Source organism: Rissa tridactyla, chromosome 10 (assembly GCF_028500815.1).
Source record: "Rissa tridactyla isolate bRisTri1 chromosome 10, bRisTri1.patW.cur.20221130, whole genome shotgun sequence".
NCBI classification, from domain to species: Eukaryota; Metazoa; Chordata; class Aves; order Charadriiformes; family Laridae; genus Rissa; species Rissa tridactyla.
Window position 1 is genome coordinate 17,787,552 of NC_071475.1, and position 25,022 is coordinate 17,812,573.

Sequence of the window (25,022 nt, forward strand, 5' to 3'; positions counted from 1 at the left end):
TGTGTGGTTTGTTCTTTAATGAGTACAAGTGTAATTGCTAATGTTACTGTATTGACACTTTTTAGCAATACCAGCTCATTGGAAAAATCGAGTCCTCTGAAAAATATACGATTTTTGTTCCTGGAAATAATTCCATTGAGGAGTACTGCCTTGCTGCCAATGTGACACAGTTGGTAAGCTCACTGCTTGCTTGCAGTTTGGATACGTATTGCAGTAAGTGCAGGGTCGTGTACACTGTCAGATGATAAACTTGAGTTCAGTGGATTTGAGCATGGAGAGGAGAAGCATATCTGATGCTAAAAGCTTGGAGAAACGTGCCAGAGAGAAATGAGAGGGTTTTCTGGGATGCTGCAGTCAGATCTGAAAAGAATATTTGGACTTCAGATGTAAATTTCTGAGTAGATTTGAATGTGGATAGACAGCACAACATGTTCCCCTTTCTGACTGGCTGTGGCATATCTGTGGCAATTTTGAATCTTTTGAAAGGTTCCAAAAAACATTTGTGACTTCATCCAGTAACAGAGTCATCAGGTGTGATCAGTCATCTGTGATAGGGAGTTACTAGGCTCTATGGGCTTAGTTAGCTGTTACAGATTGCTTAGGAACTCTTCTCATGCCATACCTCTGACTGAATTGTAGTCTAGGAAGTCAAAAGCGTCCTAACATTTGGGCTTTTTGTGGATTTAGGACAAGGAGACAGTGCAGTACCATGTTGTACTGGGAGAGAAGCTCTTGCCCATGGACTTGAGAAGTGGAATCCATAAGAACAGCATGTTAGGACTCTCCTACTGGCTAATGTTTTATCAAAACAGCACCCAGGTAAGGAAGACTGTCCTGCCATTTGAGGACGTGGCTAGACCTATTACTTTCTAAGGCTGGTGTCTGGATACAGCCTTAAAGTTTGCCTACAGTTTGTCAACAGCTGTCAAGCAATCCATGCAAAAGAAGTTGAAGGTTATTGTCTCAGCCATTTTTTTCTCCTTTGCAGAAGTTTGTCAATAATATTCCTTTGGATGGAAGATTTCTTGAGACAAAGAATGGCATGTTGATCGGCGTTTCACAGGTCCTCCAGATACAGAAGAACCGTTGCACTGCCAATACCACCACAATACAAAAGGTAATGATGATTACCAAGGAGCTGACCACCATTTCACAGGGTTTCTCCATCTGCTGAACCAAACTGATGAATATCAGACAACCTACCTTGTCTCTTCCATGTGGATGAGACAATAGCTTGTGGTCTGACCCCACATGAGCCTCTTGTGAATTGGGGCATGATGGAGACTTGGCACCTCCTAGCCTCAGACTCTGTACTTCTAATGCAGCAGATCGGCAACGCTTGTGCAGATCACATTCAGTTCACTTGCTGGGGTTCTCTCACAGTGCCAGCCGTGGGGCAGGCTGGTGCAGGGACTCCCAGATGCTCAGATGTGGACGGAGAATCCAGCCCAATTCTTGCATGGCATGACCACAAGCTCCTTTAGGAAATGCTATGGTCTGTCTGGGAGTCATGGCCAATGTCCAGCCCGCATGTATCATGTGGCTCTTGGCCATCTGAAGATTGCAGGGTCAGACTGAGGTATGCCTGCCTTGTTACAGATAAGAAAAAAGGTATTTGCAGCCTTGCGTGAAGGAACTCCAGGCCTACAGAAAGCCCTGCCCCAGCTCAGAGACTCAGGAAAGGTGTAACAGGATCTCTTCTGGTTTGTTTTGTGGTACGGTCTCTGGAGTGCAGAAGTAAGACCTTGTGTACACCACTGGAGTGCAGGAATAAGACCTCGTGTGAAGTCTTTGGTAGCAGCCAGTACCTGAGGGTCATGCATCATGAATTTTCTTCTTTTGGTGTTTTGAGCCACGGAGCACACATCTTTGTCTTTGTCCCAGCCAGCAGCCTGTACAGCACCATTTGTAATTCAAGATTAGTGTCTTGGTGTGACGTGGGTGGAGGGCACACATGTGACTTGTCCTGTTCTCTGTGCCCTAGTCAAGATGCGGCAAGTGTGAGAAGGGGATCAAGTGTCCACCTGGATCAGTTCTTGTGGTGAGTCTTTGATTCACGTGACATCTCACAGACTGTTTGCAGATAGTGCTTTGATGTCCTTTTATTGCTCTGTAGATGTCATCTCGATACCTCAAAAAATGTGCCCTTGAGTCCTCTGTGGCTCATTCATTAGCAGGGTTTGTAAGAGAAAGCGGAAGCCAAGGGAGTCTTACGCAGGAAAAACACAAACGTGAACCATGAGGCTCCTTACAGAGCTGGCACAGGCTTTGCCTGAATTTCAGGAGCCCTTGAGAGCATGCAGCGTGGGGAGTTTCCCCCCTTAGCAGGGAAGAAGAGATGTCTTTTTTTCATCTTTTACTCTTCTGACATCATCGTCAAGGAGAGCCAGTTTAGGAGTGCATTAGTCATTTCCCAGTCTGGACCATTGATTCGTTCACACAGATGGGCTGGTTGTGCCTGCAGCTTGTTTATGCATGAGTGACAAACGTTTCCAGAGAGGAAAACAATTAAACATTTCATCTCCATGCTGGCTATGAATTGCCTAGCAGCCACATCTGGCTTCTTAGGCTTCATTACTTTACTCTATGCCAAAAATTTTCCTATTACTTTTTCTCAGTATTCACACTGTCATGTATATCATGGATTTGGCAGGTAACAAAATAAACTGTGTGGTGGCCTCACATCTAGAGATGCCTCATTGGTCTTCAGCTCTGGATAGTCCAAATTTTTAGGGCTGTTCCTGTAGGGTAAAAAGCATTATTCCTCTGTTAGGCAAGAACACTGCCATATGTACCAAAATGTACAATGTTTGTCTAAATATTGTAATATCTTCTATCTGTATCTATGTTAATTATATCTGCAGGAAGTGCCAGGAAGCAAGAATCTCGCTCGCTGTGAATTACGCTCTGGGGATACAGAAATACTTGGCTGCCATTTCACCTGTGCAAAAGTTTCTCTGGTAAGAAAAACATTTGCCTCAGATTCATTTTGACAAGAGCAAGACAAGTATTAGAAATACAGCCATGGAAATACAGCCTGTGCTGAAGTCCTGGCTGCATTTTTGCCATTGTGTCGCTGAAACTGGGCTTGTCTGGGAGTCGGTCTCCATCCTGGAGATAGAGGGCACTGGAGAAAAAACAAACCTGCGGAAATGTCTGCACAGTGATGGATTGTGGCCTGCCGCTTTGGTATTGTTGCTTTGGGTTTTGTCCTGCAGAGGAAGAGAAGGAGTTGAATGTTTGTAGTCTGGTTTCCTAAGGAAATGAGACATGAATGATGGCATTTCACTTGTGCGTGTGCCTTCCCGAATAACTGATGACTAATTGGAGACAAAGCAAAGTGAGGAGCAGAAGGTCTTGCAGCTATTATGGACCCTACCACGTTCACAAAACGTGAAAATGTGTGGCTGGGAGAAAACACTTGAAGAGGAAATGGTAAAAGAAAGTGTGTATTTGAGCTCTTACAGGTATTGAAGCACCTCCATGGTAAGTTTAGTGGGAATGGGAGATTGAGGAGAAGGGAGAGAGGGAGTTGGACATACAGTACTCACATGCAGAGCTTCAGTCAGCACTTGTCTCTCACTGAACACTTCTGCATCCCTTCATTAGACAAGGTTTCTCTTCATTTGGTCCCATCATGGTTTCCTCTCTCGGTGGGTAGATGCAGAAAGAAGAGAGCGGTTAAATGAGGCTTCTGAACCAAATCACCTTTGGCAGAGCCTCTCTTGCTGGTGGGACATGGTAAGGACACAGGCAGGAGATAGACTTGATGGGCACAGGACTGAACATTTGCGTTACTCACCAAGCGGCCAGTGTTGCTCAAGGGCATTGCAGACCTTTACATGAAGCTCTGGGCAACAGAACACCCCATTTTAGAGGGTTCACCCCATCCAACCTGTGCACATCTGGCCTTTTCCTGCGTCGTCAGAAATAATGGATATCACATAGTTAAAGGAATAGAGCAGCTTTCACAATAAAGCTGTACCTTGTCTGTGCTTCACAAGACAGCTCACCCCAACTTGTTCTTGTTCGTTCTCCAGAGATCCGTCTGCTGCCCCGGCTACTACGGACACATGTGCGAGATGTGCCCAGGGAAGCCAGGCCAGTGGTGCTCCGGGAACGGGGAATGCCAGGATGGTATTGAGGGCAGTGGAGAGTGCCGATGCCTGGAGGGTTTCCATGGTACTGCCTGTGAAATGTGTGAAGTGGGCCGATACGGAGCTGACTGCAAATCAGGTGACACTGATGGCTATTGCAGCTTGTCTCTACCATCCTCCTTGCAAAGGGAGAAAAGTGGCCACCTCTCAGCTCTCGGAAGGGGTGGTGGCAGGGAGGAAGTGTCCCAAGACCTCTGAGACAGGCGAACAGCTGATGGGCCACCGAGAGAGGGAAGCTTGTGAGCGCTTGTGGTCAGCTAGAGGAGTAGCCCCATTTTCTCATCCTCAAACCAAGGCACGACTGACTGTGTTATGCTGCTCATACTGCTGCCACCCAAACTACAGAAAGTAGAGGCGAGTGGTCTGTTCCTGGGCTTTTTGGCCTAATAGCGAGGGAACAAGAGCTGATACTCCTGTGGCATTTTCTTTATGTCAGTTCGATGCATTGGATTAGGAACAGAGCAGCCAGCGAAATGGCAGCAAGACTCTGCTTATGAGACCTGGTTGGTTTGACAGTGATGAGTGTTTATATTTCCCCTGCAGAATGTGCCTGTGACAATGGCATATGTAACGATGGACTGCAAGGGGATGGGAGCTGCGAGTGTTTCCCAGGATGGAAGGGCCCTACCTGCCAAGAAAGTACGTGAGTGTGAAGGGGTTCATGGTGTAATTTGGAAGAGAAATCTGTGTTAGCTGAGCAAGGTGACCGCAGTTGCACGTGCTTTGCATCCCCCCCGAAAGCTTATCAGCCTCTGCTAGCTCATTCTTGCCCACAAGCTGAATTTGTGGTGTGACTTCCCAGCAGTACATGACTCCCGGAGTTATTTTGGTGAAATTCATGTAGGGAAAAGCATATCACCTGCTTCTGTCCCCACTGAGATTTGAGGCACCTCAAGAAGAGACCCTCACCCTGGGAGAGAGGTAAAAGCTCCCAGCCAGACTGGGGTGACCATGACTCCTGTTACTTGCCTAAGAAGGCGGCAGGACTTGGTTTGAAACCTCCAGAGGGTCCCGGTGTGTCTGCTGAGTTGCTTTTTCTGCTCACAGATTGATTTAGGTGAGCTCAGGCCATGGTCTGCAGTTCTCAATGATTCTGTCATTGTGTGTCGAAGTAATTTATTGAAGGTGGTTGTTCCTGGGATTTGGGATTATGATTACCATTGGGGTGGGGGTTAACCTGAGCTCCTAAATACTTTGGGATTTTAAAGGTTTGCACACCAAGACTGATTTTGTAGTGAGGTCAAATGTTTTGGGGGCATTTAGAAATGGAGATTGAGTGGAGCAGTCTTATATAGTATCAATGTAAAGCATGAAACAAGTTCATCTTTTTGCTTCAAATGGGGAAAAGCCAAATGCCCCTCTATGTCTGGATTAATGAGTTTTTAGTCCTTGTTTCATTCCTAGCAGTCTGGAGGCCATACAGGTAGGATCAAATTGAACCGTTAGCTCAGACAGAGAACATCAAATTCACTCCAGTGGAAAGTGCCAAAACATAAATCCCATGAGGTTTTCCTGCTGCCACACAGGACGTGAGAGTTAGCATAACTGCTGATGTGTCCCATCATCGGTCAGGGCACCACAAGTGTGGCAGTGAGCCTGTTTGCAGGGTCCTTTACTCTAGATGGCAGAAATGGCCCCAGCAAGGGCTAAATTGAAACTGCCAAGTCACGTTTGTGTTTTCTTTTGCAGTAATCGAGATCGACTTATGCAATAACACTTGCCATCAAATGGCCAAGTAAGTACAGACAAGGGACTGGGTCATTCTCAGAAAGCCATGTGCGTTTGTATGAGTTTTACATAGAGGTGATTCTGTGTTTAGGGCTTCACAGAGGGCTGGGAGGAGCTGCCTGCTCATTAAAGGTGCATAAATGTGAGTTCCATCCTGGGAACTCTCTTTGGTGCTAAGCTGCCATGTGCTTTTCCCAAGGACTTTGTCTGAGCATAAATTCTTTCCAAGTTCCTTCTGCATGTGTGGATGGGAGAAAGCAGAGACTCCAAGGTACTCCAAGGCTGCCTTATTCATGGAGCAAATCAAGCAGCCATTCACAAGCCCTTTCTGCCTTGCCTGCCCCCCCATGGAATTAAATAGGCTGATGGGCTGTGATGGCTTCTCCATCCATTATCTGGTCTATTTTGGGGTACTGGGACCCAGCCATCTCTTTTGTACCATGCAGAAGCATATGGGCATGGTGAAGGTGCACTGTGCGAGGTGTGAAGCTGGATGCCAGCTTCCCAGCCAGAGTGACTTGAGTATTTGGGACTGCAAAGAAATACACAGCAACTTCAGGCATGTTCCTCCTGAAGATGCAATTGTGGTTTCTAACTTGCACACGCCAGGCTTGTATGGTGTTTCCCACTGGTGAAGCAAATCAGGAGATGTCGTCAGGGATCGTTTATCCCTTTCTTGTTTCAGCTGCCTCAATAGTTCTGCAGATTCCCCACCTACATGCTCCTGCTCTGCTGGATACACAGGGAATGGAACCCATTGCACAGGTATGTCCAGCAAGTGTGGGCAAGATTCAAGGCTTGGGAACAGCTGTTGAGGCTACACAGAAGCAAGGGTTTTGTTTGTGAAACAAACAGCATGATGTTGCCAGGAAAAAGATCATTCAAATCCTTCTCCTCTCAGCCATCCACCATGAACTCTGCCGTGCTTTAGTAAAGAGGTTTTCCAGTCCAGAGCTTTACATGGTCTGCTCTTGTTGTTGCTAGAGCCTGCGAGAGAGGGATAAAAAGGGAGGCAAGTGTAGCAGGGCAGAGCTTATTGCTTGTGGAAAGAGATGCACATGGATGGGTCGTTTTAGTTCTGGTGTCACAGCAGCAGTGGCAAAGATATAAAAACTTTGGCCATGAATCCCTGGAGTATGGATGCTTCGATTCTCTAGAATTTTGTACTTCTATTTTTGGCCATGATGAAATTGGGTAGAAGCAGAGCAGCAGCTGTGCCAAAATGAGGTAAGATTTCAGGATACTGCTCTAGAGCTACATACAAACCTCGTCTATGTCAAAACCAGATAGTCAAGAAAAAAAACACTCAGGATGATAAAACTGTAACGGTCAAATCAAGACATTGATAGACAGCACAGTTGCTTTTCAGTATTGCCCTTGTTTGAAAATGTGTGAGGGGAAAAAAGGAAAAAAACCCTTTCACATTGTGCAGGAAAATATTTTTTTCTGGTCTAACCATTAGTCCTCAGTGAGCGAATGCTGTGACATAAAAACTTCTTAGTCAAATTTGGGGGTTACTTCAGCTCAGCATGACTTTTGGACTAGCCTCTCACAGATCTGGATGAGGCCCCATGCCTTTAAAGGACCCACACTTTCATTGAAAAACAAAGGTATTTTAATAAGATGTTGTGATTTTTGTTGAGATGAATGATCATTCCAGCACAGTTCCTCTTAACTATATGCTCTGAGCTGATTCTGCTTCTCGTGTTTGTGGTGACAGAAATAGATCCGTGCACTATCAATCACGGTGGCTGCTCCGTACATGCTGTGTGTACTAAAGTGTCCCCAGGAGAGAGAACCTGTGTTTGTAAGGAAGGCTACGCTGGAGACGGGACGCTCTGCATGGGTGAGTGTTTAGTGCATGTTTTGGTGATAGCATCAGTGCATCATCTGTGAAAAGGGGAATTTCAGGCTAAAAGCATTAAAATTTCAGGCTAAAGTGTTGAATAACTCAGTTCTCCTTTTGCCCTGCTCATGCAGTGATTATTTCAAAGCCAATAATTGCTGGCTGATCTTGATTCAACTGTGTTTTATTTAGCTTTTTGTCAAGGTGTATGCACAGGTAGGTGCACGTGTGTACATGCATACCTGTAGGTATGTGCTCAGCATTCTCCCAAGTCACAATTAGCAAAGTGGTCATCACTGTCCCAGCACAGGGCCACCCAAAAGTGGGCAGAGAGCCCACACTGCCCTTGGCACCTGTCTCGCTGCATGGCCTCAGACCAGTGTTTTGGTCTCAAAGCAAAAGAGCCCTGAGAGGTTTCTTGCCCTGATGATGCACGTCATGGGGAGATCCAGAGATGGAGGATGACTGCAGTCTCCCACAGTGGTGGTCTGAGATGAAGATGGAGCTGTGGGAGAGTCCAGTCCTCTCATATCCTTTAAAGCACACCCGGGCAGGCATGGGATCTTCTGTGGGTGGATTTATCACAGCTCAGAGACCCACTGTGCCAGGAACAGAACTTGCAGTTGTACCCTATTCCTTTGCTATCACAAGTCACTTTTCTACTAAAACGTTTCGCAAGCTGGGAAGATCCCCCTGTTGCTTTCCCAAAACCTCTTTGGGTCACCAATTCCCAGCTGTCTTGAGCAGCCCTCAGCAATAATGTGGCCTTATTGTTTTGCTGCAGAAATTGATCTCTGTCTCGAAAGCAATGGGGGCTGCCACACCAATGCAGAGTGCATTAAAACAGGCCCAAGGAAGGTGAGTACATAAGATGGATGTCAGGGCAACATTATTATGGAGGTTGTCACAGCTGTGTAATTCTCTTAGAGAGAGTCCTTTCCATGGCAGTGTGCTGCCTTCTGCTTATTACCTTCCACACAGAAAAGCTGCCTGGGAAGGGCATGAAAAGGTTGCTGTTTCCTTGAAAGCAGATGCCTGCCTTCTGTTGGCCAGAGGCTGGAGGCAGTCTCGGGTTATATTTATTGTTGACACAAGCATGGTTATTCATGAATGTAGCAATGGCTGCTATACCACATGCTTTCCATCCAGCTCTGCCGTTGCGTGTTTTATTTTTGGGTCAAAGTTTCAGATTGAGCGTTTGTTCTCCCTCCAGGTTGCCTGCAACTGTCTTCCTGGTTACAGCGGGGATGGCGTGAGCCAATGCAACCCCATCAATTTGTGTGAACAGGTATGTTTGCCTTTTGCTGTTGCCAGCGGCGAAGGCCACATCCTTGAAGTGTTCCTTTCTCCCAACAGTTAACATAAAGAACAGGATTAGCCTGCTTGTTTAGAGCTGGCTGTCTCCCCTTGTCACATGCTGAAGGGATTTTCTGGTGTTTTCCTGGTTTGTTTTCCGTTGCCTGTCACAATAACCTGCAAGTACATCGGCCACCTGGCACTCCCTCTTGTGGGAGAAGCAGTGTGGAAACAGTGACGCAGGGTTGGAGGCATGTTGGCTTGTTTCTCTGCATCCAATTTGTGTGGGACATGCTCAAAAGCTTAAGAGTAACCTGTGCTCACCACATCGCTGCCATGTCAAAATGTCTCTCTGAATCATGGGTTTTGTCATCACTCTGGGTTCCAAAGTAAGGCACGGAAATCTTGTTTCGTGGGAGGATTTAGTGCTGAAAAGCCTGTGAGGATTTGGGTGAGGTTTATTCTAAGGCACTAGACGGACGGGAGGAATGATTTCCTTTCCACTGGGCTGGATGTAGTTAGCAGCTCCTGCATGAAAGTGGCCATTCAAATTGTTGATGATGGTCCTCCATGGAAGCCTTTCACTTTTCTTGCTAGAACAACGGAGGCTGTAGTCCATTTGGGCTTTGCAAGTACACGGGCCCTGGCACTCGAAACTGCTCCTGCTCTTGGCACAGTGTCGGAGATGGCTTCACCTGCCATGGCAAAGTATATCAGGTGAGAAGCATGTGCAGCATCTTTTGTGTTGGGCACCCTGCCCTGCAGCAAACCACTCCCTCCCCTCCGAGTGTAAGCTGCAAATGAGCAGATCTGTAGCGTCGTATCGACACGTGTGTGGTGTAGGAGTGGAGACCAGCAAGCTGTCCATAAATTGTAGGTGTATTTGATGTGAGAATCACAGTAAAGGGACTTTGCTCCAAAGGGAGTCATGATGTGAACACTTGGCTGCTCTGTCAGCAACATTGTCCATACCTCCAGGATGCTGTTTTCTTAATGTTATAAGCAAATAGGAGTGATGATTTTTTTTTCCCAAGGGGACTCACATCTCCCTGTCTGTGGGATCAGGGCGGGTGTCCCCTGTGGCAATGCCAGGACTTGAGAACCAGTCTGGAGGGCAGCAGTCTGTCTCCAGCTCTGTTGCAAATACAGCTGTCCTTGGGCAAACTGGTGACTTTTTCTGGTAGTGGCAAATAAAAGCCGTCATCCCCACAGCAGAGCCGGGAGAAAAGACATGTACTCAGTTCTGTGCTTCTGCTCGTACTGGAAGTTAGTGTGGTAAGACGAGGGAGTTTGCCCTGCCAAGCCTTGTCTGCCACTCTGGACAGCATCCCCGAACTGGTAGTGGCAGCACAGTGAGGTTAAAGCAAAGGTTTTGTGAAGCCCTCAAGGCGTCCCGTGAGCACAGGGGCAGTTAAACCTCTGAGACAGCTGCTGCAGAAGCAGCCAGCTTTCATCTCTCTCTGCTCCATCCTGCAGCATCTGCAATATGAATGGTCCAGGCAGAGGTCACTGCCTGCTTTGTAACCCCCACATCATCCGTGCCTGCGGCACTGGCAAGGGAGGGAGGGAAAGATCACTATGGTGCGTCAGGAGAACTGGTGTCTCATTGGGGTGGGAGAGTGACCGGGGTGGAAGGAGCAGGTCGCCATGCTGGCTGGCCAGGAGCGAGTGGAAGGGACTCTGCTAACACCAGCTCTTTCTCTTTGTTTAAGGAGCTCGGAAGAATCGAAGATGCATCCGTGTTCTTTAAGATGATACTGGTTGGTGACAAACAGCTTTGTCCTTGTCTCTGTGTAGTAAATCCCACTTAGGGTTTTCTGCAAAGGGTCTTGCTAACTGGAACTATATTTTCTGTTTCCCTTCCCACAAATGCTCTTCTACCGCAGGCGGAAAACATCAAGGAGCTCAGTGGGGCAGGGCCTTTCACTGTCTTTGTCCCACGGACAGATTTCATAGGAAACACCACGACAGTAAGTGTCCTTCTATCCCAAGCACTGTCAGGTGTTTGGCAAGCTCCAGTCACGGCAGTGTCCTCTCTGGGGTTGTCTGCCCAGTGAATAGAAGCACAGGGGCTGCGCTGCAGAGGGTTAAAGGCACCTCCCATTCTCCATCGGTGTATGAGCAGAGGTTTGGATGCTGGCTCACTGCAGGGACAGTCTGGGCAGGGGTGGGCATGGCTTCTGTTGTAAGGACACCCTTACTGGAGCCTCTGCCTCATGGTACTGAGGCACTGTGCCAAATCGGTGATGCCCATGGCTATTAGGGGTTAGTAACAGCAAGGCTTCAAGGTATCTGTGACGAACACCTCTTATTCTTTCTCTGTGCCCCAGGCCCTGCCATTCCACTTCCGTTGGTCCCTTCCTTTTAGTCACAGCAAGTGGGATGTTTGGCGCAAGTGGAGACCTGAGGGAGGAAAGATTCTTATTTGTGACTCTGTGACCCAGATTCTTAACCAACAGCTTTTTGGTGTTGGTGTAATGGAATATCCCATTACCATCACTGACAAGTCACGTTGGGCAGCATCACACCGCTAGTCCCAACCTTTTTCTCACAGGCCTCCCATACACCCAATGAAGGAACAATTCCCAGTGACCACATATCCCAGACATCACTTCCTCTAGGCCAATATGGTCATTTGTCCTCCATCAAGGGACCTGAATGCTGGTTTCGTTAAGCTGGTTGAAATTTCCCAAAGCTCTCAAATGGTTTTGTGCATTCACTGTGTTTTGGGAGGGACTGGCTTTCCTGTAGGGGTGGGTCAGAGGGGGCTTGGGCAACCCAGGTATCCCTCATCAGGTCTGGGGGTTCCCCTGCAAGGCAAAGTGGCCCCAGTGTGACCTCATTCTTGTTTTCTGTCTGTAGTTTGAGGAGTGGAGGAGCAGAGGTCTCCTCCGGGACCTGCTTCGCTACCACATGGTGGGTTGCCAGAAATTGCTGTCCAGTGACCTGGAAGCCCAGGAGTCCCTTACATCTTTATCTGGCCACAAAATAAAGATCACAGAGAAAGAGGTAGTTCTCTCCCGCAATTCCCTTCCCTGTCCCATGTGTCAGGATGTCACTCTTGCTGTCATTTGAAGGCCACTGTGGTTGTGGCAAGTTACTTGCTGCAGACAGCTCATAGAGTGGTGCCGTGGGTGCGACTATCTCATCACATCCCTTCTCTCTCAGAATAGCATCTATCTCAATGAGGAAGCCAAAGTGGTTGTGAGTGACATCGTTGGCGTGAACGGGGTCATTCATTTCATCAACAAGATCCTCATTCCAAGTGACCTGGTGGACCGAAACATTTCCTCAAAGATCTCACAGGTAAGGCTGAAGCAGTGACTGTGCCCTGATAACTGCTGTGGTGAGGACAGGCCTAGGATCTTTCTCCCAACAGCTGTGATAGTGCTGTCCCTGATAAGCCCTCAGCCCAAGACGACGTGGGGTGCTCTTCCTCCCTGTTCCTAGCTGTGTAGGGGTTGTCTGAGGGCACAGCTTCGGCTGGTGCAGGTGACTGCATTTGTGGCATAGCAATATCTGGGACAGGAGCTGTGATTCATCACCAGGGAAGAACAGTACTGGATCTAGACAGATGTTTTCCAGTGCAGAGCAGACTGTAGTGTGAGATTGCCAGTGTCTCTCTGGTACTCCTTAAACAAGCTCTAGGAGCTTACAGATCCTGCATTTTATAAAAGATAACATGTTTTCTGTACAGCACAGCAGAGTGCTGAAATTCATACCAGCTCCTGCCATAGCAGCATCTAGCCAGGGTGAATCAGAAAAGTGGCAGCTGCTGAATGCCAGCACTCGCCAGGCCAAATCCAGCAGCATGATGATGACAGAGTTAAAGTTGTGTTTAGCTACTGTAGTTGGTAACCATCTGGTTTCTCCCCTGCATTACTGCTCCAGGTTCTGGAGGGGGACCTCTTAACGACAGTTGTTTGCTTTCTTCCCTCTGCAGCTAAACATCACGGAAGTGGCAGAGGCCTTTGGATACACCATTTATAGCAAGCTGCTGCAGGTGAGTGACCTGACTCCTGCCGCTCTGTGGGGAGGTGGTGTGTACACGGGCACGTTCAGTTTTGGCTTGTGGCTTTTTCTTTGTATCCCCTCTTATCTCGGACAGGACGCTGAGCTGCTGCCACTGGTTAGTGACCCTCTGCACAGACCCTTCACCATGCTGTGGCCCACAGATGCTGTGTTTAACGCCCTCTCGGAGAAAAGGCAGAAGTGGCTGTACCGCAGAGAGCATCGGGATGTGCTGGCCTCCTACCTCAAAGCACACATGATCAGGGACATAAAGGTAAATGTGACGACAAACTGGCTCATACCTCCCGAGGCCACATGTGGTGCCACCACCTGCCTATGGTTACACCAGAGCGACCTTGCCAAATATTTTGCTGCTGTAGAACGTGCAGCATTTTAGTTGTCTTGAGTAGACCCAAAGCTATTTGAGCATTTTAGGCAACTGCTGCTTCCTTGTGAACCTCTAGTGCAGGGAGGCTGAGCTGAAACCTTCTGTCATCAGCTTCTTGGGGAGGGCACATCGCTGCCAGAGCATCAACACAAGGCTCACAAACAGGGTCTATAGGGGTAATGAACAAGGGAAATCCAGCTGAGCAAAACCAGGGTCTGCTTACACTCACTGGCCTCTCACTGTTCGGGAATCTGGGACTAACCCAGCGTAGTTACGCTGTTCCACCCACACCAGCTTCACGTGCTGACATGTCACACCCCCTTTGAGTGTGGCTGCTGAGCCCTGTCCTCACCAGGCAGCATCCTGTTAGAAGTATGAACTGCCAGTTTTGCCTGTCTCTCCCTTCACTTTCTTCTTTTTCCCTCTTAGATTGTGGCTGGTAACGTGCCCCAAATCAAATCCATCCGGACCATGCATGGCTCCACCATCTCATTCAGCTGCAGCAAAACCCATGTGGTGAGTGATGATGATGCTAGGCTCGGCTTTCCACAGAGCGAGTGTCCTTGGGCATTGCCAAAGGGCAACCGATGCTCCATGTTGGTCACTAGCAGGAAGTGAGCACAGTGTTGGGGTGCTTGCGGGCTGAGACACCCCATTGCCCTGGCTTCAGCTGAGTCTGTAGAGAGGCTTGAGACTCTGTGGCCAGCTGGCAGGAAAGTGTGGAGGCATGTGGTACCTGCACATGCACTTCCCGATGACCAGGTGGCAAAGCAAACCACATGGTGCCATGACCTTTACAGAGCATGTGTTGCATGGACAGAGGCCATTTCTTAGTTTCCATGGCCATGAAAAGTGGCAATTGGGAAGTGTGGTCAAGGACATGAGCACAGAGATTTTAGAGAGTTCTTGGGGTGATTGAGAAGTCATGGCAGCCAAAAAGGGCAACTTTTGGGTGGTGCAGCCAGTATGTAGGATGTGCCAGGATCACAATTTGTTTTTTTCCTCTGGTAGGGTGAGCTCCTGGTGGGGAACGGCGACGCCACCATCATCCAGAGGCACATGGAATTCAATGGGGGCATTGCTTATGGCATTGATAGGCTGTTGGAGCCACCGGATCTGGGATCTCGTTGTGATGAGTTCCGCTTTGTTGAGCTGCAGGTGAGCACTTGCAATGAGGCCAGTGAGGATCTGTTGGGAGGGCTTGCTACTCTTCCTCGGCAGAGCTCTGAGCAGCCGAGAGAGGCAGAAGCACATATTGAGTTGTTGTTGTGGGGTTTCTTTCTCCCCTCCACAGGGATCTACAGAGAGCTGCGGACTCTGTGGCTTTGAGCCACCCTGCCCTGCTGGCTCTGTTCAACAGGTAAAGCTCACAGCTTTGTCACCAAGGAGGCCTGTTAGGGGCTGATGACAATACCCATACACCCCTCATGTTTTAGCAGCAAAATGAAGGCACACTTGCATGTGGCAAGTCCCTTGGCTCGGTCGCATTGTCCATACCTTGCCCCAAGTCACGCGGTCCCATAGGGCAGGAGCTGGGCTGAGCAACATGGGGTCGGGGGCTCCAAGGGTCTTTGCTTAGTCAATCCCTACATGGGTGACAGCAGCTGCAGGGGCCCCTGTAGCAGCACTGGGGGCTTCTCTGGGTGCTTTGTAACAAAAGAGCTTGGTCTGGCCACTTGAGATGGACCAGGGATCAGATGGTGAGCAGCCTTGAGGGGCAGTGGTTGTACCCCATTCTCACTGCATCGCCCATTGTCTCTCTCTGCCAGGCTTCGGGCACGTCCCTGAGGTACATTGGTGGCTCCTCTGTCACCAGTCCCATCACATGTTAGGAAGTCTCTGTTACTTGTCATAAAACTGAATGAGTGGCACAAAAAAAGTCAAGGTGAGACGTCAGTGACCAACGTGGCAAACTCTGTTTTGCCTGTTTCCTCGCAGGGGGGAACCAGGCGCTGCTACTATTACGGAAACCAGCTGTTGAGAAACACTTTTCTGTTTCACCGCAACTCCCTGTTGCGGCCGCCCTCCCCGTGGGACTTCAGAAGACACTTCTCTTCCAGGGGGCCTCTGAAACGAGGCTGCAAGAGGAACTGCGTTTCCACCCAGTGGGTCCCGCAGTGCTGTGCGAACCACTACGGCCGGGACTGTTGGGGTAAGGAGCCGTGCGACCCTTTCTCGCCCCAGCCCTTTCTCTTGTGGGAAGGTGGCATTTCTGGTTCAGCACAGATGGCTGGTGTCCACGGACATGCATCCTCAAGGAAAGGTGGGCAAAACCCCAGGCAGGGAGCCCCAGTCTATAGAGGGTGCAGGGAATGATCCCCTGGGAGTGTGTGCGGATGGTATAACGGGGAATTCCTTTTCCTTGGAAAAACCTGTGTCCCCAGCACTCACTCCCAGGACTGCCGAGCAGGCTCTGTGGTCCAAGCACCCCATAAACGGCAGCTCACGTGGCACCAGGCTCCCCTCCAGCACAGGGTCACTTTGTCACCACAGCCTCACTAAGGTGCCTCATTTGCAGTGTGCCCAGGAGGGCTGGAGGCGCCGTGCAGTAACCGTGGTACCTGCGATGACAAAATCGGTGGCTCAGGGAGATGCAACTGCAGCCAGGCTTTCATCGGGACCAGCTGTGAGCTGTGTGCGCCGGGCAGATATGGGCCAGACTGCCGAGGTAAGAGTCGTTCCACCCGCGGGGCAGCAGCAATGCAGAGGGTTTGTGCCGAGGTGGCTGCGGCACATGGTGCTACTCGAAGAGGGGGTGGGTGCTGGGCTGACCCCTTTGCAGCTTACAGCATGGGAGTCAGTGCTGCCACGTGTGCGTCAGTCCCAGTAATGCTCGGGTCAAATCTCTGGGGCTGGGGACATCCCTCTGTGGGCTCTCGGCAGGACAGCCATTTGGGCAAACATAGTGTGCTGTCTGAAACGACTCCAGCTGTAGTTTGAGAAGGTTGGGTGGCACATGCCAGGAGCCACGCTACCGATGGCCTCGCTGCTGTGCTGAGGCCGTGGGGTCAAAAAACTCCTTCTCATTTGTCACGCACAGCTGAGAGCCCCAGTCTGGCAGAAAGTGTTAGGACATATTTTGGGCTGGGGACAAATCTGTAAGTCGTGATGAACTCTGTACAGAAAGAGCATCCCCTGGGACGTGCTCAGCAGGGACCTGTGCTCCTGTGAGGCAAAGGCAAAGGGAAGCAAAAGGGAGTTCCCGTTCCCCTGTCGCAAGCTGGGCTTTGTGGGATCTCCAGGAACGTTTTTGATGGCTGTATGGTAGCAGAGACTCAGTGAAAAACACAGCTCTAGAAATGCCTAGGGGAGGGGAGCCATGGGGGTTTGAGGCTTGCCCTCCCCTGTGAAGGGTGCGTGTTGCAGAGGGCGGGTGGCAGGGCTGGCAGCGACAGGAAGGGATGCATCCGTACTGCCAGTCCTGCCTTCGTGCACTGCCCACACGAGCCACCTTTCTGCCGCGTGCTTGTCCCACGGCCTGAGCGTGGCCTTTCACTGCCACCGAGGCAGATGCCGTGACAGTGTTTTTATCCATTCCTCACAGAGTGTAACTGTACCGAGAATGGCGTGTGCAACGGAGGACTGCATGGCGATGGCTTCTGCTTCTGTGCTGAGGGCTGGACTGGAGACCGCTGCGAAATCAGACTAGGTGAGGAATGCCAAGCCCCACCACCCGCTATTCCCTGGAACCCGGTGCCATATGGCTGCTTTCCCAGTAGCTGGATTGTTCAAGCAACCGGTCAGAAATATGTCCAAAAAGGAGCTCTCAGTTGCGGGGCTCATCCTGAGATCTGGCCCGTGCTGTTGAATTTCACAAGGGCTGGGGTGGTGAGGAGGAGGAGGAAGGCTCCACTTAATCACGAACAAGTCCCTGAGCTCAGAGGTGCTCCAAGAAGAGCTCGAGGGTGAGGTGAAGGCCTGAGGTATATCTGATGGAGGAATGGTCCCCTGGGTTTGGGGCAAGGCATCCGCAAAAAAACACAGGGGGAGAGAGTGGGGAGCGTGGGGTAGGGGGCCTTGGGCAGAGGCTGGCGACAGCAGCCATGTCTGTGGTGCAGCTCTTAGATCATTCTGACCTCTGTGTGTTCTGGTTTCAGTCATGACGCCCACCTGCTCTCCACCGTGCCACCCCCATGCCGTCTGCCGCTCAGGCAACCTCTGTGAATGCAACCTACACTACGAAGGAGATGGGAGAACGTGCTCAGGTAGGGGGGAGCCACCAGGGGGTGGGATGGCGAGGTGGTGAGTGAAGGGGAAAGCAGGCAACACGGCAAGACAACAAGTGACCATCTCCTGATGGCTATATTGGTGTGACAACTGGCAGGACAGCCAGGCCGACCACCAGGACACCTCGCAGGGTGTTTTAGTTAACCTAACGCTTTTATCCCTGCAGTGATCGACATGTGCAGCCAGGACAACGGGGGGTGCGCCAAGCACGCAGAGTGCACGCAGGTTGGCGTGAATGTCTCCTGTGCCTGTGCTCCTGGGTATGGAGGTGACGGCTACGTCTGTGACCCCATCGACAGATGTGCGGACGGTAGGAACGGGGACTGCAGCGAGCACGCCAACTGCATCAGCACCGGGCCGGTGAGTACATCCCCTAGGTCTGGGGAGACCCGCGTGCCTGGGAGCACAGCGCAGGTGGCTGCCGTGGGATGCGTCAGGCCGCTGGAGGACAGCAGTGTGACAGTGTCCCCCTTTCCCCCAGTCCCCAAGCCTGACCCTCCTCTCCAGTCCCCTCAGCTATTGCGCTCATCCTGCAGGCTGTTACTGCCAAGCAGGGGCCATGCCCTCGGTCTGCTGCCTGGCTGTGGTGACAGCACTGCTGATGCTATGCTGAGGTCATTTTTCCCCATTCCTCTGTCTAAGGGACATAAGCTGTGTCAGTCGTGGCATTTATGGACTGTTTTGGGGGCTCCAGGGTGGTCAATGCTGGACATTTTTGGAGAAGAACCAGGGTTGCTCATTGCAGGCCAGAAGATGGGACTTGGGAGCATGATGTAGTGCAAGAACCATGAACCATGTACCCCGAAGCTCAGGTGTCTTTCAAACAGCACATGACGAGGATTCAATGTGACATTTTTTGGTTCATGTTCAGTTGGGTGTGGGGGCAGGACAGACGCTGTGTGGCTTTTTGTAGCTCTGTCACAGTCCCAGTGTGCTGTGGAGGCGTTCTGAAGGCTCATCCCTGTCTTCGTGGGGTACAAGGTTTCCCAGCTGTCATCTGCGTGTTTGCACTTACACAAATGCCATCCTTCCTTTGTGCTGCAGAACGAGCGGCACTGTGAGTGCAAGCAGGGCTACATCGGTGACGGGATCCAGTGCCTGGAAGAGGCTGTGCCCCCCACGGACCGGTGCCTGGAAGACAACGGGCGGTGCCATCGGCAGGCCATTTGCACCGACCTGCACTTTCATGGTGAGTGTGCTCAACCCCGCAGTGCCAGGGCTGCTGTTCCATGGAGAGGTCACACTCCCTCATCCTTCACCTTCTGGCCTTGGGAGAGCTGGAGGGTGGGATCGCCAAGGGACCGGGGACTTGTGTCTGTAGCTTGGTCTGGTTTTCACATTCCCCTTTTGCCCTACACGTCACACGGGGAGGACAAGCCATCCTCGTCTGCTCCTGTGTGACGCATGAGATGGCCTCTGGTGGGATTACGCTGCCAGTAAGCACTGACTCCCTCCTGGGAGGCGAGAAGCTCAGAGCAAGCCTGCTGCATCCCACCTCGCCCTCACTTGAGCATTGTCCACACCCCACCGTCCCGTGCAGCACAGAGCACCCTCCGTTGGCTGCCTGTGCTCACACAAGGGACCCACGCGGCTACCCCAGGGAGGCTGCTCACTCTCTACTGTACTGATGCTCCCTGGCCTTGGTATTTTGCAGATAAGACTGTGGGCGTATTTCATCTGCAGTCACCCCGAAAAAAGTACGACTTCACTTACGAGCAGGCTCAGAAGGCCTGTGCCGCAGAAGGCGCTTCCCTGGCCACTTTCCAGCAGCTCTCAGCAGCACAGCAGGTCAGGGCAGGGATGCAGAGGTCGGGCAGGGGCTGGCTTCATCACCTCGGGGTGGGTGGGGGCATGAAGTGCTTCTCCCCACGCCCAGTCCAGCGGTAGCGAGCCCGTGATGTGTTGGTGGGCGACCTGCCAGGCCCTGTTTGCTTCATCTACATCCGTGAAACCAGGAAGGCTGGTGGGTCTTGCCAGTCACATTGGGATGGGATCTCTGGCAGTGCCCAATACTTTAGGTGTTGGGGGACAGTAGCAAAAGGCTGCGCAATGGGAACGTGCATCGAGGCAGAGATATTATTTTTAATCTAATCATTCATTTTCCTCTTCTAGATGGGATTCCATCTGTGCTTGGTGGGTTGGCTGGACAATGGCACAGCCGGATACCCCACGGCCTACCCCAGCCCCAGCTGTGGGGCTAACCGAGTGGGCATCATGGACTATGGCCCCCGAAGCAACCTGAGCGAGACCTGGGATGCGTTCTGCTACCGGGAGAAGGGTGAGTGGTGCGAGCACGTTTCCTGGGGATGGTCCTGTTGGGCACAAGAGGCGTGTTGGGGCAGCAGGCAGAGAGCTGCGCTCAGAGCATAAGGCCCAGGCAGGTGGGTACATCCCCCTCTCCCCTTGCCCATGTTGGGTGGGAACATGCCGAGGGCTATCCAGAAGTCAAGGGAGAGGTGGTCGGTGTAGCCACCGTTGGTGAGTCAAATCACATCTTGGCTTTCCTTTGCAGATGTGACTTGCACCTGCCGTGATGGGTTCGTGGGAGATGGGTATTGGTGCAGCGGCAAACTCCCCGATGTCCTCGCAGACCACGATCGCTTCTCCACCTTCTATTCCGTAAGCGATGCCCTGCTGTTCTTTGGTACACCAGCAGCTGGCAACAAGGCGGAGGGAGGGCCATAACAGGGAGAAGCAGTGGTTTGGGCTGTGTGTGGGGTGCAGAGTACAAACACAGAAACATTTTGTTTCTGGAACTGGAGGATGTTTTCTAGGCTCAGGAAGGTAACAGCCTTGAGTTGCCTGCAGCATGCTGATGGGGAAGATCTCCCATCTTTTCCAGATGTTGCTCGATTTTGCCAATGAAACAGAAGGAGGACTGGACTTGTTCCTCTATTTGTCTGATGACTCCGCTCCCAAAACTCTGTTTGTCCCTCTGAATTCTGGCTTCGCAGACAATGAAGTAAGTAAGCAGGGATGAGCGGCCGCTCGAGGGCGCATGGAACCGAGTCCCAGAGGAGAGCGGGAGCCTGCCAAAGCTGGCGTGATGGCGATGAGAGATAGTCTGGGGAAGGGGGAGGAATTTAGATCAGAAGGGACTGCTAGAGGGCTCTAGACCACCCCCTTGGAAGAGCTGTTTAGATCAAGTTGCTCAGAGCCTTCTCCAGATGAGCTTTGACTGTTTCTAAGGCTGGCAATCCTCCCTTCTTGGTGTAGTAGTTTTGTGCCACGTTGCCCATGAATTGAGCTGTCTTGTGGCCATGTCGAGCGTCTGGGCTTAGCCCGGGTGGGGGTTGCACACAGCAGGAGGGAAGGGGTGAGAACCAGCTCAGCCATTTCTCATCCCTGCTCCCTGTTGTTTTTTTCAGACACTGACGGGAGAAGAGCTGAAGCTCCATGTGTCATCCAGCAACATCGTCCTCTTCAGCTTCAACCTCACAACGGGCACCATCATCCCATCCCAGTCAGGATACGACCTCCATGTATCAGACCTCCCAGCGGGCAACAGCACAGAGCACTCGGTAGGTTTAACCTCAGCAGAGGTCAAAAAAAACCCCCAAGTTTTCGCCACATCTCTTTTGAGACAGGGAAGAAGGGGGAGGCTTTCTGGTCGTGTGACATCATCTCTGTCCTGCGCTGTAGGATGCCAAGGGGATCAATGACACGATGATCGTGGAGTGGGACATAGTAGCTTTCAACGGCATCATTCACGCGATCGCAGAGCCGCTGAGGATCCCCCCGCCCATCGCTAATCTTGGTCAGGTGCGTGTCCGAGGGGAAGGAAGGTGCTGAAACACCTGGGACCAGGCCTGGGAAAGGGGACAAGGTGACCAAATCGTCCTAAGGACTGGCCACCTCCTCTCTGCCCTCCTGGCGCGGCTCCTTTTGGGAGGGCTGCCCACGGCCACGCTGGGGCCTTCCTATTGCTCTGCCAGGGCAGTGGTGTAACCGGGCCCTTCTTCGTGGACGCAGGTGAACGGCGTGGCCCGGGCGCCGGGCTCCGTGGCCACGGGGACGCTGTCAGCGCTGTGCTTTGCGCTGGTGCTGGCAGCCGCTGCCGGCGCCGCCTATTACTGCGTGAAGAGGCGGCGGCGGGAGGAGCAGTTCGGGTATTTCCAGGTGTGTGCAGCCTGCGGGGGCGGCGGCCTCTCCGGGGCGAAGGTTGGGGCGGGGTGTCTGGGGGAGCCCCGGGGGGCGCTGGCGGCTGGGGCGGGGGCGGTAGCCACGCGTGGGTGCCGCGGCTCGTCCGGGGGAAGCTCCGGGGGCGGGGGAATGATGGACCCGGGGGAGCCCCGGGGGGAGGCCCCGCCCACCCCGGGAGCCCCGCCAATCCTGCGCCTCCTTTTCCAGGCGGACCTGCGCGAGGAGGAAGAGGAGGAGGAGGCGGAGGCGGCGCCGCAGCAGGAGCGCGGGGCGCCGCGCGCCGCCCGGCTCCGCCCCCAGCGGCCGCTCGTCGCCATCCCCAACCCGCTCTACGGCGGACACGCCCCCGACTACGAGCCGCTGCAGGTGAGACCCGCCCCTCCGCCCCGCCCCTCCCCGCCCTCGCCCGCCCCGCGCCCGCCCTCACCCCGTCTCTCCCGCAGGACGCGCTGCTGGCGGACGCCGACCACCGCCGCTCGCCGCCGTGAGGAGCCGCTCCCGCCGGCCCGGCCCGGCCCGGCCCGGGGGGCGCAGACAAATAAAGAGCTCAGCGCCACCGGCTCTGCCCGCGCCTGCCCTCCGCCGCCGCCGCGCTGTCAGCGCGGCTCCGTCCCCGTCCTCGCCGACCAGCGCCGGTCCCTGCCGCCGGTCAGCCCCCAGCCCAGCCCCGCTCCCGGCTGGTCCCTCCACACGAGGCCCTGTGCCAGGTGCTGCCCGCCAGAGCCCTGCCTTAGGCCAGCTGAGTGCGCCCCGCAGCCTGAGCGTGGGCAGCCCCTGGGAACGGCCCTCCCTCACGCTCCCCCCGTGGTCACGTCCAGGTCACATCAGTTAGTCCCCCGCCCCAAACACCCCTTTTCCTCCATCCAGCTGGCCCCTGTCTGCACTATGCCCACAAGGCGCATACAGTGGGCCGTGCTGGGCTCCTCGGCCCCGACTCTGACATCCACCCCCGAGGCAGGCAAAGAACAGAGCAACACCCCAACACCACCACCCCACCCCCCCCACCCCCCCCCGCAGTGAGCTGGTGTCATGGTTTCAGCACAGATGGAGTTAACCCAGGGCAGTTGGTTAGTCAGTTAGTGACACATGCTGCAGAGTTTTATTGAGCCTTCACACTATACACAGCACAAAGACATCAAATGCTGCATGCACATACTACAGCTGGCTGATTAGAGCAGCTATGTTAACAGCATTCGGTCAGGCCACTGAGTTGAGAGCAAGGCGGTTTGAAAGTCTGCGACAGGCTGGCACGTAGCACACGGAGGAGGCAGGAGAAGCGACAGACTGAGGGGCCAGCCTGGCACAGCGCCAGGTGGGAAGTGGGGGAGTGTGTGTGTGTGTGTGTGTGTGTGTGTGTGTGTGTGTGTCTCACTGAGGGCTGCAGACACACACTGTACTTCACACCTGTCTCTGAGGAGTTTTCTGGCAGAGGGTCCTCCACACCTGGTTCCTCACCCTCGGCAGGCCTATTGACACTGCTCAGCCCACACAGCAGTTGCTGCAGCCCAGCGTGCACAAGCAGCCCCTGCCTGCCCCATGCTAATCCCCCAGCGCCTCCCCATAAACCACCCCCTGTACCCTCCCCACAGACACATTGTGCTGCTCAAAAGACCTGTCTCACACACGTGCTGCAGCTGCTCACCCCTTGCCTTGCCTGCTCCCTGCCAGGCCCAGTGCAAGAAGTGCACCCGTTCTCTGTTCCCTCTCTCTCCTACCTGTCACCTCAACAGCAGCTGCCCCCGACAGGCAAGCTGGTACTGTCGCCCTTGGTGCAGCCGTGAGATGAGGAGGCGGTGGATCAAGGCAACCACCATCTCCAGAGCCTGCACCAAGAGCTCTGCCTTCAAACTGCCTCCGCATGTCCCCCTGTCCAGTGAGAGCAGCCACATTACTCATCTCCTGCGAGTTTTGGGGCCCTCACAGACCACACGCCCCTAGGGACGCACGCCTCTTACACCTTCATCCCACCACCATCAGCCAACCACACACCCAGCTTTCCTATGACATGGCATTCTGTTTCCCAGGGCCAGCCAGCAGCAGCATCCCCCAAATTCTCAACAACACCTACCCACCTCACTGCCCCATCACCACTCCCCAGTGCCCTGCCTGTCCCTTGGGGCAGTCTGAAGCCTTGCCAAAACCAGCATGGCCCTGAGCTGGGTGAAGAACCTACTTTCTGCACCTCGCATCCTAAAGTAGCTCTGACCTGCTTCAGTCTCCACCCTTGTCCCCTGTCCTCTGTGCTCTGGTATCACTAGTACCACCTTTCCTCTTCTTCCTCCTCAGGAGGCACTACAATGCTTTGCATGGCCACACTCCTCTTTCACGCTCCTTTTCACTCCGCTTTCACTCTCCTTTTCACTCCGCTTTCACTCCTCCATGCTCACCAACTGCTCCCCCACCCCAGGACATCCTCACCAGCCCCTCCATATACCTTAGGCCACATCTCAGCCACCAGCTGAGCACAGGTGGCCACCTCTGCTGACAACCCTGTACCTTCCCTGAAAGGCTGAACATATCCCTCTGCAAGTCACAACTGACCATACTGCATCAATTGCCAAAATACTGATGTCAGGTGGTACCAAACCCCCCACAACACTGAGAGCGCACGGCCCTAAACTCACTCAAAAACCAGGCAGGTCACCAAACACATTTTTAGACCTTCTGACCTACTCCCACCCAGCTCTCACACAGGACTTGCACATCCTGCACATTTAACTAACAGTCACCTACCAGAGTCACCAGCTGGACAGACCAGTCTGGCAGGGAGCAGGACTGGGGCTGAGGGCTGCTGGTACCAGTTCTGGGTAGGTACCACTGCTGAGCCTTTGTCATCCGTGATGCATTCACTGCTGTGCTTCGCCCGTTGCCCCGTTGGCAACCCTGTCCCCTCACTGTCCCCCTGCAGAATCACTCACGCCATAGTTCCCAAGGATCTTGGGGCAGCTACAGACCTGACACACCTTGTCACACCTCACATGGGTTGCGCTCACCAAGCACCAGAGACTCAGGACTCCATTTCTGAGCCACATCTCTGGGCACAGGGAGCAGCAGCTTCTCACCACCAGCCCTGGCTCTCCCTCTCACCTACTCCTACAGAGGAGCTCACATATGACCCAGAACAAGCGCCCATCCTGTGTCCAGCCTGCAAAGCACCTCAGGGAAAGGGATGGAGCCAGTGAAAGGAAAAAAAAAAAAAAATAAACACACCATCTACACACATACG

The 25,022-nt window shown here is 52.7% G+C and overlaps 1 protein-coding gene and 1 long non-coding RNA gene across 4 annotated transcripts in view; one reads left to right on the forward strand and one right to left on the reverse strand.

Annotated features, from left to right (window-relative positions):
- The window catches only part of STAB1 (stabilin 1), a 61,651-nt gene extending 38,550 nt beyond the window's left edge, over positions 1–23,101 (forward strand). For 2 of the 3 annotated variants that reach the window (XM_054216661.1, XM_054216662.1), the window contains exons 34-70: positions 66–173; positions 688–819; positions 989–1,117; positions 1,985–2,041; positions 2,865–2,960; positions 4,041–4,236; positions 4,701–4,796; positions 5,847–5,892; positions 6,571–6,650; positions 7,606–7,731; positions 8,516–8,589; positions 8,945–9,019; positions 9,625–9,744; positions 10,740–10,787; positions 10,914–10,997; positions 11,890–12,036; positions 12,196–12,333; positions 12,971–13,030; positions 13,136–13,312; positions 13,856–13,942; positions 14,438–14,584; positions 14,721–14,786; positions 15,365–15,578; positions 15,945–16,094; positions 16,971–17,075; positions 17,524–17,631; positions 17,820–18,013; positions 18,698–18,842; positions 19,308–19,441; positions 19,766–19,931; positions 20,166–20,272; positions 20,496–20,615; positions 21,022–21,174; positions 21,296–21,415; positions 21,626–21,772; positions 22,004–22,162; positions 22,240–23,100. In XM_054216661.1, the coding sequence (XP_054072636.1) occupies positions 66–173; positions 688–819; positions 989–1,117; positions 1,985–2,041; positions 2,865–2,960; positions 4,041–4,236; positions 4,701–4,796; positions 5,847–5,892; positions 6,571–6,650; positions 7,606–7,731; positions 8,516–8,589; positions 8,945–9,019; positions 9,625–9,744; positions 10,740–10,787; positions 10,914–10,997; positions 11,890–12,036; positions 12,196–12,333; positions 12,971–13,030; positions 13,136–13,312; positions 13,856–13,942; positions 14,438–14,584; positions 14,721–14,786; positions 15,365–15,578; positions 15,945–16,094; positions 16,971–17,075; positions 17,524–17,631; positions 17,820–18,013; positions 18,698–18,842; positions 19,308–19,441; positions 19,766–19,931; positions 20,166–20,272; positions 20,496–20,615; positions 21,022–21,174; positions 21,296–21,415; positions 21,626–21,772; positions 22,004–22,162; positions 22,240–22,284 (4,356 nt within the window). In that variant the 3' untranslated portion in view covers positions 22,285–23,100. Of the gene's footprint in view, positions 1–65; positions 174–687; positions 820–988; positions 1,118–1,984; positions 2,042–2,864; positions 2,961–4,040; positions 4,237–4,700; positions 4,797–5,846; positions 5,893–6,570; positions 6,651–7,605; positions 7,732–8,515; positions 8,590–8,944; positions 9,020–9,624; positions 9,745–10,739; positions 10,788–10,913; positions 10,998–11,889; positions 12,037–12,195; positions 12,334–12,970; positions 13,031–13,135; positions 13,313–13,855; positions 13,943–14,437; positions 14,585–14,720; positions 14,787–15,364; positions 15,579–15,944; positions 16,095–16,970; positions 17,076–17,523; positions 17,632–17,819; positions 18,014–18,697; positions 18,843–19,307; positions 19,442–19,765; positions 19,932–20,165; positions 20,273–20,495; positions 20,616–21,021; positions 21,175–21,295; positions 21,416–21,625; positions 21,773–22,003; positions 22,163–22,239 lie in introns of all 3 variants that reach the window. The other variant, XM_054216663.1, reaches the window with a different exon arrangement.
- On the reverse strand, positions 1,116–4,077 carry LOC128915849 (uncharacterized). Its single transcript, XR_008468771.1, has 3 exons — positions 3,552–4,077; positions 3,145–3,212; positions 1,116–2,741 (listed from the first exon to the last, which is right to left on the reverse strand). It is a non-coding gene; the product is annotated as an uncharacterized LOC128915849 (long non-coding RNA).
- Positions 23,102–25,022: the final 1,921 nt, after the last annotated feature.